At 41.2% G+C, this 16,999-nt stretch overlaps 1 protein-coding gene across 4 annotated transcripts in view; it reads right to left on the bottom strand.

The window, feature by feature from the left end:
* Positions 1-1,209: 1,209 nt before the first annotated feature.
* Positions 1,210-16,999, bottom strand: part of RB1 (RB transcriptional corepressor 1) — an 80,531-nt gene continuing 64,741 nt past the window's right edge. For 2 of the 4 annotated variants that reach the window (XM_081942188.1, XM_081942191.1), the window contains exons 19-27: positions 16,706-16,845; positions 15,712-15,857; positions 14,720-14,824; positions 13,968-14,081; positions 13,711-13,877; positions 11,575-11,605; positions 9,522-9,664; positions 3,639-3,688; positions 1,210-2,908 (exon numbers count right to left, since the gene is read on the bottom strand). In XM_081942188.1, the coding sequence (XP_081798314.1) occupies positions 2,835-2,908; positions 3,639-3,688; positions 9,522-9,664; positions 11,575-11,605; positions 13,711-13,877; positions 13,968-14,081; positions 14,720-14,824; positions 15,712-15,857; positions 16,706-16,845 (970 nt within the window). In that variant the 3' untranslated portion in view covers positions 1,210-2,834. The remainder of the gene's footprint in view (positions 2,909-3,638; positions 3,689-9,521; positions 9,665-11,574; positions 11,606-13,710; positions 13,878-13,967; positions 14,082-14,719; positions 14,825-15,711; positions 15,858-16,705; positions 16,846-16,999) is intronic. The other 2 variants (XM_081942189.1, XM_081942190.1) reach the window with 2 other exon arrangements.

Below are 16,999 nucleotides of genomic sequence, written 5' to 3'. Positions count from 1 at the left end.
CCAATATTAACTAGAGCCCTTACTGATAATAAATTAAATTTCAGTTTAGGTATATACAACATGGATAAATGCTCATTTACAAGTGAACACTTTGCCATACCTTCACCAGATGCTTTCACCCTCCATCCATTTGCCAAAGATACATGTTGCTTGCTGGCAAACAGTTTTACAAAACAATTCTTATTTCTAGTAATGCACTGTGATGCTCCACTATCAACAACCCATGAATCATGGCTTATTGGTGCATTTCTAGAGATAGTCAAAGTAGACATAGCTAAATAGCCAGTAACATTTTTCTTAGCTTTTCTAGTATTCTGGTGTTTTGCATGTTTACAGAATCTAGCTATATGCCCCTTAGCCCCACAAGAAAAACATTTTCTAACAGTATAGGCAGTCAAAGGTGACTCTTCATGTTGAGATGGTTTCTCTCTCTGTTGTTCTCTTTCCAACCTTTTTCTTGACTCTTCCAACAGTCATGCCAGTCAATGTTAGTTCATTTCGGGTTAGGACCTCAAGGGAAGATACAAAATCATCATAACTCTCATCCAATGAGAACAGAATGATGTAGGCTTGATGTAACTCTGAGAAAATAAGGTCTTTTTCATGTAGCTCTTGGAAAACCCCTTTAATAAAGTTTAAATGAGCTAACATATCTCTACCCTAAACAGTTTGCGGGTAAGATGTATATGTGCACCTAGTGTGACGTACATAAATCTTCTTCAAATTCTCCCAACATCTTGCTGCAGAATTCTCCCCACGAATATGAACTAATTGTTGGTCAGTCAGTGTTAGACCAATTATATACAATGCTCATTCGTTGCATTGTTGAAACTCTGCTATCTTCTTGGCATCATCCTCAACATCTGGATCCCAAGAAGTTACGTCCGGTGGATTCTGTACAGCATCCCATAATCCCTCACTACGCAGGAGTAGGATGCATTTCATAGACCAACCGGGTTATTAGTGATAGACTTGCTGATGTGGCGTATGCCATCTTCTCCATAATAGTAACAATTACAAACTAAACAGCTGTCTGTATACGGTATTGCGTATTGACACCAACTCTCATATTTAGATATGTCTGGTACACTCTGGGCCCATAACCAGTGTTAAGTAAGTAAGCTCCCCGTTAGGAGAGCGAGTGTGCAGAGAAGCGTAATGAGAGTGGTATGGAAGAACATGCACAAACCAGCATACAGGGACACCGAATAGTATAAATAATAATAGTTTACTATGTGGAAATATAGAGGTATTCAGAGTTCAATTTAAAATCCAAGTCATACAAGGTTCAGTCAGTCAGTTATCAATGTTCTCAGTTAAGGAATGATCCTTCGAACACAGTCCAGTATCATATATTCAGTTCAGTACACAAAGTAGCTAACAGTAGCAAAAACACAGTAACTCAAGATACGTCTAACAAGCAGTGTTCACCGATCAGCATCTAACGAACAGAGAGCTAACAGTCATTCTGGCTCCCTCTTATGGCTGCTTGAGGTAACAGCAACCAATCACATTACAGCAGTATTTAAAGAAACTACTACCATCCTTGTTTATATATTGCTAATCCAAGCTTACATTCCTAACATGAAATATAAAATATGAAATATCAAATGTTTTGAATTTGAATTTAAATAGTATATTTCGTAAGGTACCACATTTAAACATTAAGGTGCTTATTTTCTTATAGTTTCTTATACTTACTGGGAAAACACAAGATTCATAGAATGTAGAGAATGTGGATTGTGTTCCATCAGCCAGTTTTCCAAGTTTTAGTTCACTGTATGAAATATTTCTGAAAGTTTAATTGCTTTCTATTTCATGTTTACTAAATTATAGCTAGCAAGCCAATAAACTAAATTGTTTTGGCGACTCAACATCAGGATAAAAAATATTAAATATTTTCATTGTATATTATTAATGATTCTCATTCTTATTTTTAAAATTATTTTATTAATCTTTTAATTTTTATTAGAATACAGAATATTTCTATGCTCAATTTGTCAAACTACATCGTTATGATAGTTTAGGTTAGCCAACTCTTAATAGGTACTGTTAATAAAATTTCAGAACGTTATTTTCATAGTCTATATTGAGTTTGCAATCTGACTACTGATCATTACAAAACTAACAGACAAGTGACAGCTACAGAATTACACTTCTCTGCTGAGGAGACAGCAGCATGCACAATGTAGGTGTTTTGTTGCAGTCATTGTGGTTTGCTGAAATAAAATAACAAAATTCAACCAGGCTGCCAAATTTTCTAATTTGTGCCTGAGTTTTAAGATGGAAAAAAAGATAAAAATGTTAGCAAGGTATATGATTTAACAGAGATATCTAATGCATTGGATCTAGACACCATACTTAAATGCACTGTCCAGGAGAGTTGGGGGGGAGGGAGGCATCCAGAAGTAATGACTATAAATCCAATTGTATAAATTATTGTAGAACTCTGTCCTGCAGGCGGTTCTTTGATACAGTGTTGGGTGTTCCTTGGAGGGGGACCTCAAACATATAAATAGTGCATCAAGTCTAACATTAAAATGACAATTCTTAATAAAATACTAGTGCATTTTGTATATTGAACCCGAATATCGAACAGTAGTTGAATAAAAACTGAAAAAGTAATATAATTCAACAACAATGCACTGGGAAATCAATTTTACTGAAAACTAATATGTATAAATTAACACTTAAACGGATAATACATATGCTATGTTATAGCATGAAATGCTAAGAACATGAAATTCAACTAAATTAAATTAGCTACGCAATATATGCAAAACAACATAGCAGAAATCAAAGCTACAGTACAGATCCTGGGTCTCGACAGCAGTTCACTTTTGTACAGTATCTGAAACTTCAGCACCATCACTCAGTTTCTGGTTTTGTATTCTAGTCCTAGTAGATGCTAGAGAAACAAAAATAGTACTGCCTTTTAAAATGTGTTAGTATAAACTGTGTTAAATAAGACGTTTGCAAAATAAAACAGAAAACATGCAAGCAGCTAATCTCTAATCTGTAAATTAAAAATAATCCTCATGAAATGCAGGTACCTAGATTTTCATTACATCTTGGGGATTTTGATATTCTTTCAGCAGATTACAATAATGTAAAGTTAAAGACAAGACACAATGACATTTGAAACTATTTCAAACATGGAATCTCATAAGTATTACTCGTTGACCTTTGATTTAAATGTAGCAGTTAGGGATTCATAAAACTGTTCATGCATGAACTAAAAGTGGCCAAAATATGGAGTGAAATGGGGTTCTTTTCTTTTGGACACAGACCAAAATGGAGATGACTTTGGGTGGGAAAATCCAAGGTTGGGGGATTTCCCGGGGAAGAGGAAAAGTAAAGGTGCTGGAAAGTTAAAGAACAGGCTGATGATACTGAGGTTGATTAGAATCCAAATGGTACTTTAGATGCATGGAGATTCCTTTTACGTGAGCTATTTAAATAGTGACTAGCTGAGCTTGTTGTATTATAGCATGTCGCTTTATATGCTTGGGAACCACTAGCCCCAAAGCCCAGTAAATACATGACACTAGTGAGGAACTTGCCTATTGTTGTATAAGACCACCTCAATTGTCCCCAATAGTAATTTATAATTATTCTCATGCAGTATAAAAACTTACTCATTTCTGCAAGCTTTTGTTGGAATTTTGACTCTCCAGAAAGATGTTCCCTGTAGATAAGGGAAGATAAATTCCATATTTTATACAGTTTTGATTTCAAACTGTGCTGAACATAAATTGTGACCAGACCAGGGCAGGCAATTAATTTTATCAAGAGTCTACATGAGAAAGTGGAATTGTTGTGAAGAGCTGCTGTCCCACCTCCTGCCACCCTGTCCTTGCAGCATCACCACTGCCCCCTCACCACCATGGACCAGACTGGGACCATCTGCAAACCGGATGTCTGTGTGCCATAAAATGCCCAGATTTGCTCTAGTCAGCAAATGGCAATTCACACCGGAATACTTATAATGACCAATGAGCATGGGTTGACACTGTCCATTCTCTGATTGGACTGAGTCTGATTAATAATTAATTAATATCCTTTATAACCTGCCCCTCTAAGTAGTTCAACCCAGTTTTCGAGTCAGTCTATTCTGAGGACAGACGTGTTATCCCATTGCTCACTATAGATTGGTTTTTCTACTTTTAATTAGGCTTTGCATCTAAATTACTCTGCGAGTACTGTTGTTATAGTAGATAAACAGACTGTTACCTGTTGCTTGGATTATGGCAGCATTGGGCCACATGGCCTAGGCCTGACAGACCCACACCTCACTGAGGCACTAACATCAGTGGAGGAAAGCGGAGCGTCCAGCAGGCTGTGGCAATCGCTCTCACTGAACTGTCAGCAAATTTGCCTAATTGACCCTCCACCGCCAAGGTGTTTGGCAGCCGTTTCAGTAGCCGTAGCTACAAGGCTTCTCCGCCCACACTGTCTCCTGTCAGAGGCTTCTCCCCCCCACACTGTCTCCTGTCAGGAGCTTCGGAGCCGCAAGAGCAAGTGAGAGTGCAAGCGGTGGCGCAATTGGCTCCATTTCATTACTGATAGCTGACAGCCGTGCTGTGGCAGCAGGACTTGGCAGATTGCTTCAGAGCCGCAGGCACCAGCAAGGGTGCAAGCAGGGTCGCGATTGGCTCAATTTCATCACCGCCAGAGCGCTGACAGCCGCACCATGGCGGCAGGACTTGACGGCGCACCTTTGCCGCCGGGAGAGCAGCGCAGCCCGCGGACAGAATGCCTCTGCCCTAGCAGTTGTTCCTGCCGCTTCTGAGGCATTTGGGCACAGCAAGAGAGAGTGAAAAGAGCGCGAAGCGCCATCTTTGACAGCAGGGCGGCTTCAGAGGAGGCACGATCGCCATTTTGTTTCCAGCATTCCACACCAATCCAAAATGGTGGACAGCAGTGTGCCTGGGCCCTTCCCCGACACAGAGACTGTCAGGCACTGGGGCCAAGCTTGTTGGCAGTAGCACAAGCTCCTTTCTCTCCAGCTGGGCCTTCTACCTCTCAAGGGGGAGGGGGAGCCAGGAGCCACAATAAGGCCTCCAAAGCCAGCAAGAGCTCCAAGCCTAAGAAGAGTTCAAAGTCAAGCATCTCAACATTGACCAGCAGCACCACTCCTCTTCTTCCCAGCTGGATTGTGCCCAATCAGTAAGCTCCCACCCAGGTCACCGATCACCGCTGCGCCTAGACTCAAATTCAGGGCCATTCAGCCCGACATTGCCGATTAACACAGCTAGCCTTTGGGACAGTTGCCAACTCCCAGTCCAGCTACATCTAGAGCACAGGCCAAATGTTCAGAGGCCTCCTTCACTCCCACCGCGGCCGGCCTCCATCTTGACTGGCAAGTGCCTGCCATGACTTCCATTCCTTCCATACTTTCTGGGCGCCCCAATTTACAGGACATCATTGCAGAGGCATCAAGCAGGGCATTGCGACTGGACTGTAGGACATCTTTTGGGCTCCCTCGGGTTCTTCCACAAATGGAGGCAATTTCAGCAGGGGGTGAGGACCGGTCATCAGTTCGGTCTCCCCACAGTCCATCCCCCATTTCTGAAGAAGGGGAAATCAGGGAGGCAGACTTATCTGAGGAGGAAGGTGCGGCCCCTGACAATCCTACCTGTATGGGACTTTTTCCACCTGCCTTGTTCAAACTTGGGTAAGACTAAGGCCGCATCAGATCTGGGGGGCCAACTGGATGCTCCCGCAACCCCTGCGCCAACCACTTCTGCCAGCGCTTGGTTCACGGAGCATAAGTTGGAGGCCGACACCATACCAGCTCCGCAGCTGTTCGTGGCAATGGTCCAGAGGCAATGGTCTTCACCTACATCTGGCCCAGTGTCTTCCACCACCGACATGCGCTTCTACAATGTAGTGGAGGGGCTTGATAAGTTTCTCCAATGGCCCACCGGGAAGGCCCTAATAGCACCTCTCTATTCCAACACCATGCTACCTAGTTTGCAAGAGGAGGTCCTCAAGCCTGAGGACAAAAGAACTGACCAGACCCTCCAGCTGGGACACCAGGCGGCAGCCTGGGCTGCCCGTGCCTTAACAGCCGCATTTTCTTTCTCTAGGTCCAGCCGCTTCTGGCTATAGCAGCTCCAGGAGAGGATCCTGGCCAGTGATTCCAGACCTCACCAAGATCTCAATAAGATCATAGCCGCTGTTCAATTCTCTTTAGACGCCACTCTTAGCGCCACGAGGTTCGCCTCCCAGACCATGACTTCCTCAGTGGCCTCCCGCAGACTTCTGTGGTTGTGACAATGGCAGACTGACATGAGGCATAAGTGGCGAATGACAGCTGAGCCCTACAAAGGGGGGCTCTATTCGGGGATGCCCTCACACCATTATTAATTGAGGGAAAGGACAAATGTAAGATTTTGCCCTCAAACAGTAAAAAAAGGGTTATCCCGCCTGGGCCCCTACCCCAGAAGGCAGCAGTTTAGGTAACAGGAGTATCAGGGTTCATTTCGGAGCTCGGATTACAACCCTACAGGGTTTCGATCACAGGGCGGCTTTGGTCAGCGCCAACATCAGCAGGCTTATAGACAGCAGAGGGGCAATCAGGCCAAACGGCCCTTTCGGGAAACCGATACTACTGTAAACCAGAAGCTGTCCCATTGGTGGCCGTTTGCTACATTTTGCAGATCAGTGTGATTCCACCACTTCTGACAGTTGGATCAGATCCACAGTTAGGGCAGGTTTAGCCCTTGAGTTCATCTCCCTCCCCCAGGTTTTTTATTTGTTCCCCTGCTTCCAGCAATCTGCAAAGTCAACTCCTGATGCGCTCAGCTATCCAGCTATTTGGACATTGATGCCATCCAGACGGTGCCGGTGGCCCAGCAACATCAGGGGTTTTACTCCATTCTGTTCGTTATCCCCAAGTCCTCTGGAGGATGGAGGGCTATTTTGGATTTAAAGCAGCTTAATAGGTACCTACGGTATAGGAGGCTTAAAATGCATTCTTTGCAAACAATATTAGAAGGATTGGCAGAGGGATTTTCTTACCTCAATTGACATAACGGAGGCATACTTGCATGTACCCATCCTCCAGGTCACCGTCAATTTTTGTGCTTCTATTATGTAAATTGTCATTACCAATACAGAGCCTTGCCCTTTGGACTTTCTTTGGCTCCTTGAGCCTTCACTAAGATTTTGGCCGCACTGGCTGCGCATCTGAGGACCGTACCTGTTTGGCTACAATGCTATCTAGATGACATTTTGGTGCAATCAGGCTCACTAGACCAGGCCAGGTTCGAGCTATCTATCACGATACAAGTTCTCCAGTCCTATGGGTTCTTCATTAATGGAGACAAGAGTCATTTTACTCCCACCACCAGGATTCTACACCTGGGGGCTTGGATTGACACGTTGGTGGAGCAGGTATTTCTCTCTGAGGAGAGACTGGACAACCTCTGGCAACTGGTAACTCAGGTCGAGAGGGAGAATAGGGTCTCTTTGGCCTCTCTCTCAAAACTGCTGGGGAAGATGGTATCTACCATTGCAATTGTGCCCTGGGCTAAGCTACACACCAGGGATCTGCAATGGTTCCTTTTGCCCTTTCAAAAGAAATGAACCAGCACATCTCTGACTAAGGTCACCATACCGAGGGAGGTCTGTCGGCCCCTAAGATGGTGGAGGTCCCCAGTCATTAATAAGGGGTGCCACTTTAATGTGGAGAATAGAGTCACGATTACTACAGACGTGAGTCTCCATGGCTGGAGGGCACACATTGAGCAACATATAGCGCAGGGCCAGTGGAGCATGGAGGAGGCAGCCCAGAGCATAAATCTGCTGGAGCTCAGAGCCATTCGCCTGTCCCTCCAGAGCTTCATCACTTCATCCGAGATCAGCATGTCTTAATCCTGGCTGATAACATGACCACTAAATCACATCTGAACAGGCAAGTGGGCACTAGATCAAAGCTGCTAATAAGGGAGGTCAGTGAACTGGATTGCTGGGTAACCTCCTTTCCATTACAGCTGAGCACATTTCTGGGGTAGACAATGTTCGAGCTGATTGGCTCAGTAGGTCCTCAATTGACCAGGCTGAATGGAGACTGTACCCTTATCTCTTCCAGAAGATCATGTGGCGCTTCGGGGTTCCGGACATGGGCCAGTTTGCCTCCCCGACCAATTCACAGCTGCCTAGGTACCTTACAAGGTTCCATAGGCCAGGTGCAGAGGGGATGGATGCCCGTCGTTATCCCTGGCCCGGGGGACTCCTATATGCCTTTCCACCGATTCCAATGATAGCCCGGGTCATCCACAAACTCATCTCCATCAGGGTGGAAATCATCCTACTTGCCCCTCATTGGCCGTGGCGGCCTTGTTTCTATGACCTACAAGCCTTGTCCATGGAGCGACCGTGGAGGATCCCGCCGGACAGAGCATCCCTCATTCAGAGATCGCTGGAGCATCTGGAACCTCAGTGGCTCCAGCTGACCACCTGGCGATTGAGCAGGGCGCTCTAAGACAAGACAGTTTCTCCTCCAGGGTCATTGACACTATCCAGGCCTCTAGGAGGTCCTCGACGGACCGTATTTATAATGCAATATGGAGGACTTTCTGTATCTGGTGCTCGACCAAGGACATCATGCCTTCCACTGCATCTGTTCCTCAGGTCCTGGAGTTTCTCCAGGATGAACTGGAAAAGGGGTTATCTCCTAATACTATTAGGCTGCTGGGAAGAACTTGATAGGTAAATAAAATGCCAAATCCAGTATCAACATTTGGCCAACTATGCAATGAACCATTTTATATTTTATAGGCCCAGGACAATTCCCTTTCCCTCAATACAGCCTAAGCAAGTAAAATGTTGAGCATACCTGGTCTATAGCAATATTATGCTAATAGTATTTGTACCCATCTGATATCAATATGTAAACAGAATAAATGATGCAAATAATAGAGAAATTTGTCCACTGCATCCAACTGGACTAGTGAGATTTTTCTTACAAATATATAACAAATATCCTATCCAATTCCATTTTCTACAACATGTCAACCTAAAGGTATAAACCCGGTTAAAATCAATCCTGGGGATGTCCCATTGCTTAGTACAAAGATGCATGGGAATATCTGCCTGTCCACATATGTTTGGATATGCCAAAAGACAGACTTCAGGCAGGCTTCAGGACTAATAGCATAAACTAATAAAATAATCCATTTTATAAAATCAACTGATTTCCCCCCCCCTTTATATAACCCAACCATTCTCTTATGCACAAATCATTGCAATACAATGAAATGCAGAGACATGCACCAAAAATGAAAGTTTATTATATTGAGTTCACATATAAATTTAATGAAAATTAAACTATTCTGATGACTATGTAATCATGTCTCTTTTTTCACCATAATCTCATTAAAAATTACTGCCATAGACTAGATGGCAGAGATGGGTTTCCACATAGTAAGCCAAAACTCTATATGAATGAACCTAGATACTGAGATAGGGCCATTAATACAGACCTGTATTATTTTATTCAGAAATCAGCTCACCTTCCATCAGCTTCATCCTGACCTTCTATATCAAAACGCAATCTCTTCAAAGGCTTAGGAGTGGTGCTTAGTTCAGCGTTCCGTTTGAGATTACGATCACTGTTACATACCATCTTGTTTATCTTTTGAAACTTTTCAGAACTCTAGAATACCAGGAAGATAATTTAAAATTTAAATTAAAAAATAATTTATTTTTACATATGGATGGATAAGTATTAATTGGAATTCCTTTAAGAGAAAATATGAATGGAGCCCTTAAAACAAATTGACTGCATACTCCAAGTCTCTATGCATGCGCTTGTTCAGAATGCTGAGCAACCAAGAGTAACAGCTTTATAATTTTTTGAGTGTCTCTGGCAGAAAGAAGGAATTAATTTTGATTAATCAATGGAATGACTTGTCTCCAACACTCAAGGTTTTTAAGAAGAGATTGGACAACTGTTTGAAATGGTATAGGGTTTCCTGCTTGAGCAAGGGGTTGGACTAGAAGCTCTTCAAGACCCCTTCCACTTCTGTTATTCTGACATTCTGTTAAGGTAGGAGAAGCCATCTTTCTCCCGACCCAAACAGATCTTGCTCTGCTGTATTGCGTAGCACTAAAAAGCTGAAGCTTAGCACTGTTTCCCCCCAAAGACGGCTATTTCTGGCTGCATCTTAAAAGTGGGTTGGGAGCCACTAGGCTTAAAGAAATGGCAATATTTTTTTATTTCATTCCAGAATATCCCTGAAGACTACATAAAGTATATATATAGTTCTGGAGCCTGGGGAAGGCTCTGATAGATGCTCAGCATCGGACAGAGATAGAGCCAGGGCCATCCAGCATTTTCCAGGCCCAGAGGCAGCTGCCTTTGGAGTCAGAGATGAGTAGGAAAGGGGGACAGCTGGGGCCTATTCCAGATGCGCATATGCACAGGGCAGATAGGAGAGGTGAACAACTGAGGACAATGAGCCGGCTCAAAAAGCAAAACAAATGTGGATGCTGAATGGCCCCTCCCTGGCTCTACAATTTTTTGCACAACCATTACCTATGGTCCCATTTGAACCATTTTCCTACTAATGAATGTATGTTCTTTACTAATAGGTGGAAATAAAACATCTGGTAATTTTAGAACAGAAAAACAGGCAAGAGGAAACCTAGTGTCCTGGCCCCTTCGGAGCCTGGTTCGAAGGAGTTGTGACCGTCCAATGGGGGTAGCACGTTTAGAGAGGCCAGGGGCTGAGGACAATGCTGTCCCAGGTCCCGAAGGCATTGGGGGGGGGGGGTCAACCAGATGGAGAGCTACCTGCACTCATAGACACACGGGAGGATAGGCTGCTGACAAGCAGCAGTGCTGATAAGCAGCAGATCCCCTCTGATGAGGAACAGCTGCCTCCCCACCTCAATCCAAGGGCATGAGGGCCTGTGCAGAGCATAGGCAAGCTCGGAGAAGGGCTGTGAGGCTACTCAGGAGAAGGTTGCCCCAACTCTCCATCATAAGGAACACCTGGAATGGATTGACTTAATGATAAGCTATGGGGATTTAGTCTTTGCCAGGAACAATTTTTTATTTTGGCTTACACTCCCCCGGCCTTGACTCGTGCCTTTTGCTTTGCCCTGAGGCCTGCTTTTGTTTCGTGCCTTGACTGCCTTGTGGAGTACATTGTATCTTGTGAACTCACTTAGCTGGATGGACTCTTGGGACTCTGGAACTCAGATTGTGAGCATGCTCCTACTCTGTGGATTTTTTTTGTTATATATGGGTTGTTGTTTGCAGGAAGAGAGGGTGGCTGTCTTTAGGGTAGCGTGGGGTGGAGCCTTAACGGTCGTTAGAGGGTTGTTTGTTGGAACTTACAGCAATAAAGGCCTGCTTTACCTTGATCATCTGGGTCATAAACCCTTGTGCCTTGTTTTTTCTTCCAGTGTCAACTATAACTTTAGATTATGTTTCATCAAAAAATATCAGGAGAAACTTAAAACCTCAGCTAAATTTATATATTTAATTTAAATAATTAAATATAATTTAAATAATTAAATATATGTAATTTAAATAATTACTCAAAACAGGAAACATACCCCAAAGGATTCACCAATTGAAACCAATATTCTGTGGGACAAGATAAAAATATATTTAATATTTTTTCTAGAAATGACATTTGAGACTAGACACTATATAGATATAAAAGCTATATTTATATAAAGCAATTTATATAACATTGTCCAGTGTATTACTACCCATGATTTCCCGAAAGTAAGATCAGGTCTTATTTTCTTTGAGGCCCCAAAATAAGCACTAGGGCTTATTTTTGAGGGTCTTTCTCCCCACTTCTGCTTGCTCCTGGTGGGGCAGGAGGCCTTGCGGTACGCCAGTGCCTTGGCCGTCATGTGGGGGTGCTGGAGCTGCTCCATGCATCCCACCATTGGTTTACCTCAGGTCCTCCAGAGCAGCCCATCTACGCCCCGACACCTGCCTCACCTCTCAGCTGTGGCATTGGCACACCGCTCAGTCTCCTCCATTGCAGCCATGAGCAAGCAGAAGTGGGTGGGCTCCTGTACATTGGTGTTGGTGCTGCCGCCACAAGGCAGGTGTCGGGGCAAGCAGCTCCAGCTTGCGGCCAAGGCACTACAAACAACCAGACAGAATGGGCAGCCGGGAAGCTGCGCAGGCTCTTAAGTAGGCTTATTTTGGGGATAGGGCTTATATATAGGCACAAGCATAAAAAACCATGCTAGGGCGTATTTTGGGGGCAGGAAAAACATTGTATATAAATAATATTAATATCTATCTTACTAATTCCCAATGCCTCAACAGGACCCACTTTCTGAAGACAGAAAAGCCAAAAGGAAATATTCTAAAAAGGAGTTGCACTCATTAAATTTTGATTATACCAAAGTCAAAAGCCCATCCAGAAATTATTCAAATATGTAGATAAATTAATCTGGATTTGATTTTTGCCTCAATTTTTGGAGATTCATAAAGATAAATTTTGAGTTTTATTGATCCAATTTTTTTAGAGTTAATCATGATTTTCAGCTTGAGATGGAATAGATACCTTCTCTGACAATAAATCTAAAATGGTAATTCTAAATACTCAAATCATATTCATGTGGTTTAACCTTTAAACATAATTGTACCTGAAATGTTTTTTCTTCTCAATAATAATCAGAAAAATACATGAAAGTTCTGTGAAACAGTCTTCTCATTCATGTTTTGCCACATATGTAGTTTCTAGGAAAATATTCAAGCCTCCACAGGTTTTACTTTAAAATAAGCTTCTCTGGTCAGCCAGTGAGTTTATCTGCCAGAATGCCCTAAAACCTGCCCAGAAGCAGTCCACTTAAACTGGGTGGGAAGTGCTTGCTTATTTACAGAACTTTTGCGAAGAGGGGAAGGGCAGATTCCCTTTCAAACAACAGCTCCATCTTCTTTGCTCCATCTGGTGCCCTACAGTTTCTCTAGCCCTTGTGTTGAGTAATGTCATATTAGCATTAGGATAAGGTAGATCTGTTTTTATTTCTTTGGGGCAAGCTCTCTTTCAGCCCAGTGTTAATGTGTTTCTGTGAGCACTATTTTTCACTGCTCTGGGGTTTTGATTTTTTTTTTAGCATCTTTTCAGAAAAACTATATTTTACAATAAAATATGGGTAAAAACTGCAGCAAAATAAGGGGTTGTTAGTTGATGGAAACTGGATCCCTCTCTAACCAAGAATGGGCGCTGCTGTTCACATCAGCAATTGAGGCCAGCTACGTGAATGTCAGATCGGCAAAATAGCAATTACTAATAAGCAGCAGGGATGGCAGTAAGCAAGCCAAGAGAAAGGGAGATAGAACTGCTCACTCTTCCCTATTAGCTATTTGAATCTATGGTTCCCTTAGTCTCATTAGAAGTCCCCCATAGACAGCTCAAGATGAAAGTCCAAATGAGGCTCTATTAGCCCACTAACAAATACATTAAAATCTAGGAAACTATGAATGCCATTCACATTACATTCAGAATGTCTATATAGAATACATATATAATCTTTGGGATCAAGATTTCTTTTGAGGGTGAGAGTGCGCAGATTGTACAAACAACTTTTTATGTCTAATCAAATAGATATTTCCTACAATGGAAGACAAGCAGAGTGTGACCACTTCTATTAAAACTGAAAAATATCTATCTAGCTTAGGTTGGTGTTTGATTTAGTTGCTTAAAGTAATAATTTACTAACCTTGTTCTGGGTGTCATTTTTGTGGGTGACAATAGCCCTTCAGAAAATTTGCTGGGATTCTTCAAAGGTGAGACATAGATGTTATTTCCAGCAGAAACACGTAAAGGAGAATTAGAAAACTTATAAGGGCTCTGTAGAATGTGAGGAATGGGTGTTAATGTTGGAGGCTGGAAGATGAAATTTTAAATTAGCGCTATGGGGATTTGTCAATTTTTATTGAGAAATATTCATTAGAGGACAGGTGCATAATTACTTACCCTATTGGAAGCATATTGCAAAATATTAGTTTTCAGTCTTTGCATAAATACCATGTTGTAGAAGACTATAATGGAATCGTATTGTCCTTCCCTGATCAACACACACTTGAATGTCTAGGTGAAATTGATTAGAAATTTAAGCATAAGCCTCTATAATAACTTCTTCCAGTAGCTATATCTGTTTCTGATATCTGTGTTATACTTAATTTGTACAGGATTTTCCTTCTTTGGAAAATTCTCATGCTCACACTCCCTCCCCCAACAATGTTAGCTTCCTTAATCTGATGATGATTTATTCAGAAAATGTTTGGTCCTGAATGAATTAAAAATATAATTTATAAATTACTGTTCAGTGAATTTCACCTTTTCTTGAATCATCCTTTTCAAATGCTTTAGACAGGTGGTATGCTGAATAAAATGTGAGGAAACTATTTTTAACTGGCATCTCATGCTTGGATATAGTGATATACTGATTAATGTTGACATTATACTTAGTTTTTGACCACATATTCATTTGGAATTTTGAGAACATGTGGCATTCTTGCAAAATGAATAATCTGGTGAATATTTCTGATTGCTAGCAGAAAGGCAAGTTAATAAAATTGTTTCCTGCCACAACTGCTAGAAGATGTCAGGGGTAATATCCATAAATCAGTGATGTCTAAAAGCTTTTGGCTGCTTACTATTGTTGCAAAGGTACTCAAGACAAAATAAGAGTTTAAATACAAATAATGCTAAAAAATGTCCCATACCTCTTGATTTGCATTGTTGAGTTCCTTGTATGCTGTCACAATAGTTTTAAACCTGAGATCAATATTCTTCACCTTACAAATGCCATACATGGAACACATCATAATCTGTTTAAATACAGAGAGGAGCCATCAAAATTCGTCATTAAAAAAAGTTCAGCCCCGGCTTTTCAGGAATGGAAAAGGCTTTGAGACCTTAGCTATTGGAGCTAATTTAATTTAATTTTAATTTAATTTTAAAAATATGTAAAGTTTATTTAAAAAGTTGAAATAACAAACATAACAAGGTAATAAAATTATAAGAATAATAACACAATGTAAAATTAAATACCATTTTAACAAAAAAACCAAAATCTTTTAAACATTGTACTCCAAAATAATTGGGGCAGCAACCTGAGAAAGATTCATGTAGATATTTAACATGAGAAATAGATATGGAGCACCAATTATATGCCAAACTTGGGAATGATATTGAATCTTTTAGTTCCTAAATTTACAACTCTAAATAGGGATACTAGCTTTCAACGATAAATAATCCTGAAGGAACATAATGGATTCATACTCCCTCTAATCTTGTCTCACCATTTGTGTGTTACTGCTTGTTTCTCGCATACTTTGGCCATGTCATGCGGGAGAATTCACTGAAGAAAGCATTTATGTTTGGAAGAGTTAGCAAAAAAGGAAACCTGGCTGTCAAAAGGAAATGGTTGCTGGACACCATCAATGCTGTCAGCAGCCAGAGCACAGAAAAGCTCAAAGCAGTCCAAGATTGAAAGATGTGGCGAGATCTGACCCACAGAACTGCCAAGAGACAAACATGACTGAAGGGATAACATTATCATTTCTTTTTGCTTGCCTATCATCAAGTTTCTGATAGGCCTAAGGCAATGTAATGTAACATAATGTTATGTAAAATTGCCATTGTTTAAGCATGGAAAAATCTAAATTAAAAAAAGGTAAAATAGTAAAAGAGCCCATCCAGTCAAATATATTACCTGGTCTAAGTGTCTGTCTTTCATCAGTTCATATTCATTTTGCAGTGTGTGATGAAAAAGGGTCCATATCAAATGTTCAAGTTCAGGATGGTCAGGGAGAAGGCGCAAACATAGGTTATTTAATCGTCTATAAGCCAAGCAATACACTGGAGGAGAGAATTGTTTAAAAATTACAAACAAGGTAAAATCAATATTTATATTTATACAGACACAGGGAGATAATGTAATATAATGTACAGAATATATTTAAGAGTTTACTCCAGGAATGTAACAAGGTGTATGTGTTATTTTAATCACACCAAAAATTATATTAGCCTATACAAAGATAGCATATTTATTGAGAAACAGTCACTTTTGAGAATGGTATAGAAGCTCTTCTTTTCTAATAACTCTGCTGTGATTTCAGCAGAAGTGTTTTTAGTAATCTGAAATCATTGCTTGAATTTGCAGAAACATATTAGGAATTAGTCATATATAATAATGAAATAATGTTTTAATTTGGTAAAACTATATGTAAGGAAATTGTGTGACCCATATATCATGGGCAGGTAATTACAGAAGATATCAAGAAATGCATTAAAATGTTTAAGAAATATTGATAATTTACATAATGATACAATTAAAATATACTTCAGGACTATTTTTAAATTGCAAAAAAGTTAGTGGTAAAGGGAGGCAATGCATTAACTTAGAACCGAAACATGCCTTAAATATCTGTTCCATCTCCAGTCCTTCCCTCCAGCCAGAAGTAGCTTTTGCCAGGCAAAAAAGACTGGCACAGGAGACTTCCCTGTGCAGTTGGCTCACCTGCCCCCTCACCTGCTACCTTCATGATTTACTCTAGATCAGGGGTGTCCAACCTGGCAACTTTGGATCTCAACTCCTAGAAGTCTGAGAGTTAAGGTCCACTAGTCTTAAAGTTGCCAGGATTGGACATCCCAGTCTAGATTCAACAACAGATAATGTTGAAAAATCGTTTTTAAAATCCACCTACCTTTTTTATAGAAATATGACAAAGAAATAGATTTATGAGGTTTCTGAGATTGATTTAGCCCCACAGCCTGCGACTCCGGAGAAGAATATACAAAAGTGGAAGAAACTTTTTTCTTAGGGGACTTCATGGGAGAGAGGTACCTTTAAAAAAGGATACAGAGATACAGAACACAAAGGGTAATAATATTCTAGATCACAAGCCTAATTTTCAAAACGACTGGGTATAAGGTGGGCTACCTCCTTCTCCATTAATTGCTTTCCAATCCATCTCTCAATGACTGTTACTAATAAGACA

Source organism: Natrix helvetica, assembly GCF_964273705.1.
Source record: "Natrix helvetica genome assembly, chromosome: 2".
In the NCBI taxonomy this organism is placed as follows: Eukaryota; Metazoa; Chordata; class Lepidosauria; order Squamata; family Natricidae; genus Natrix; species Natrix helvetica.
Note: the sequence above shows the minus strand (reverse complement) of the source record. Positions and strands in the feature narration are given on the sequence as shown.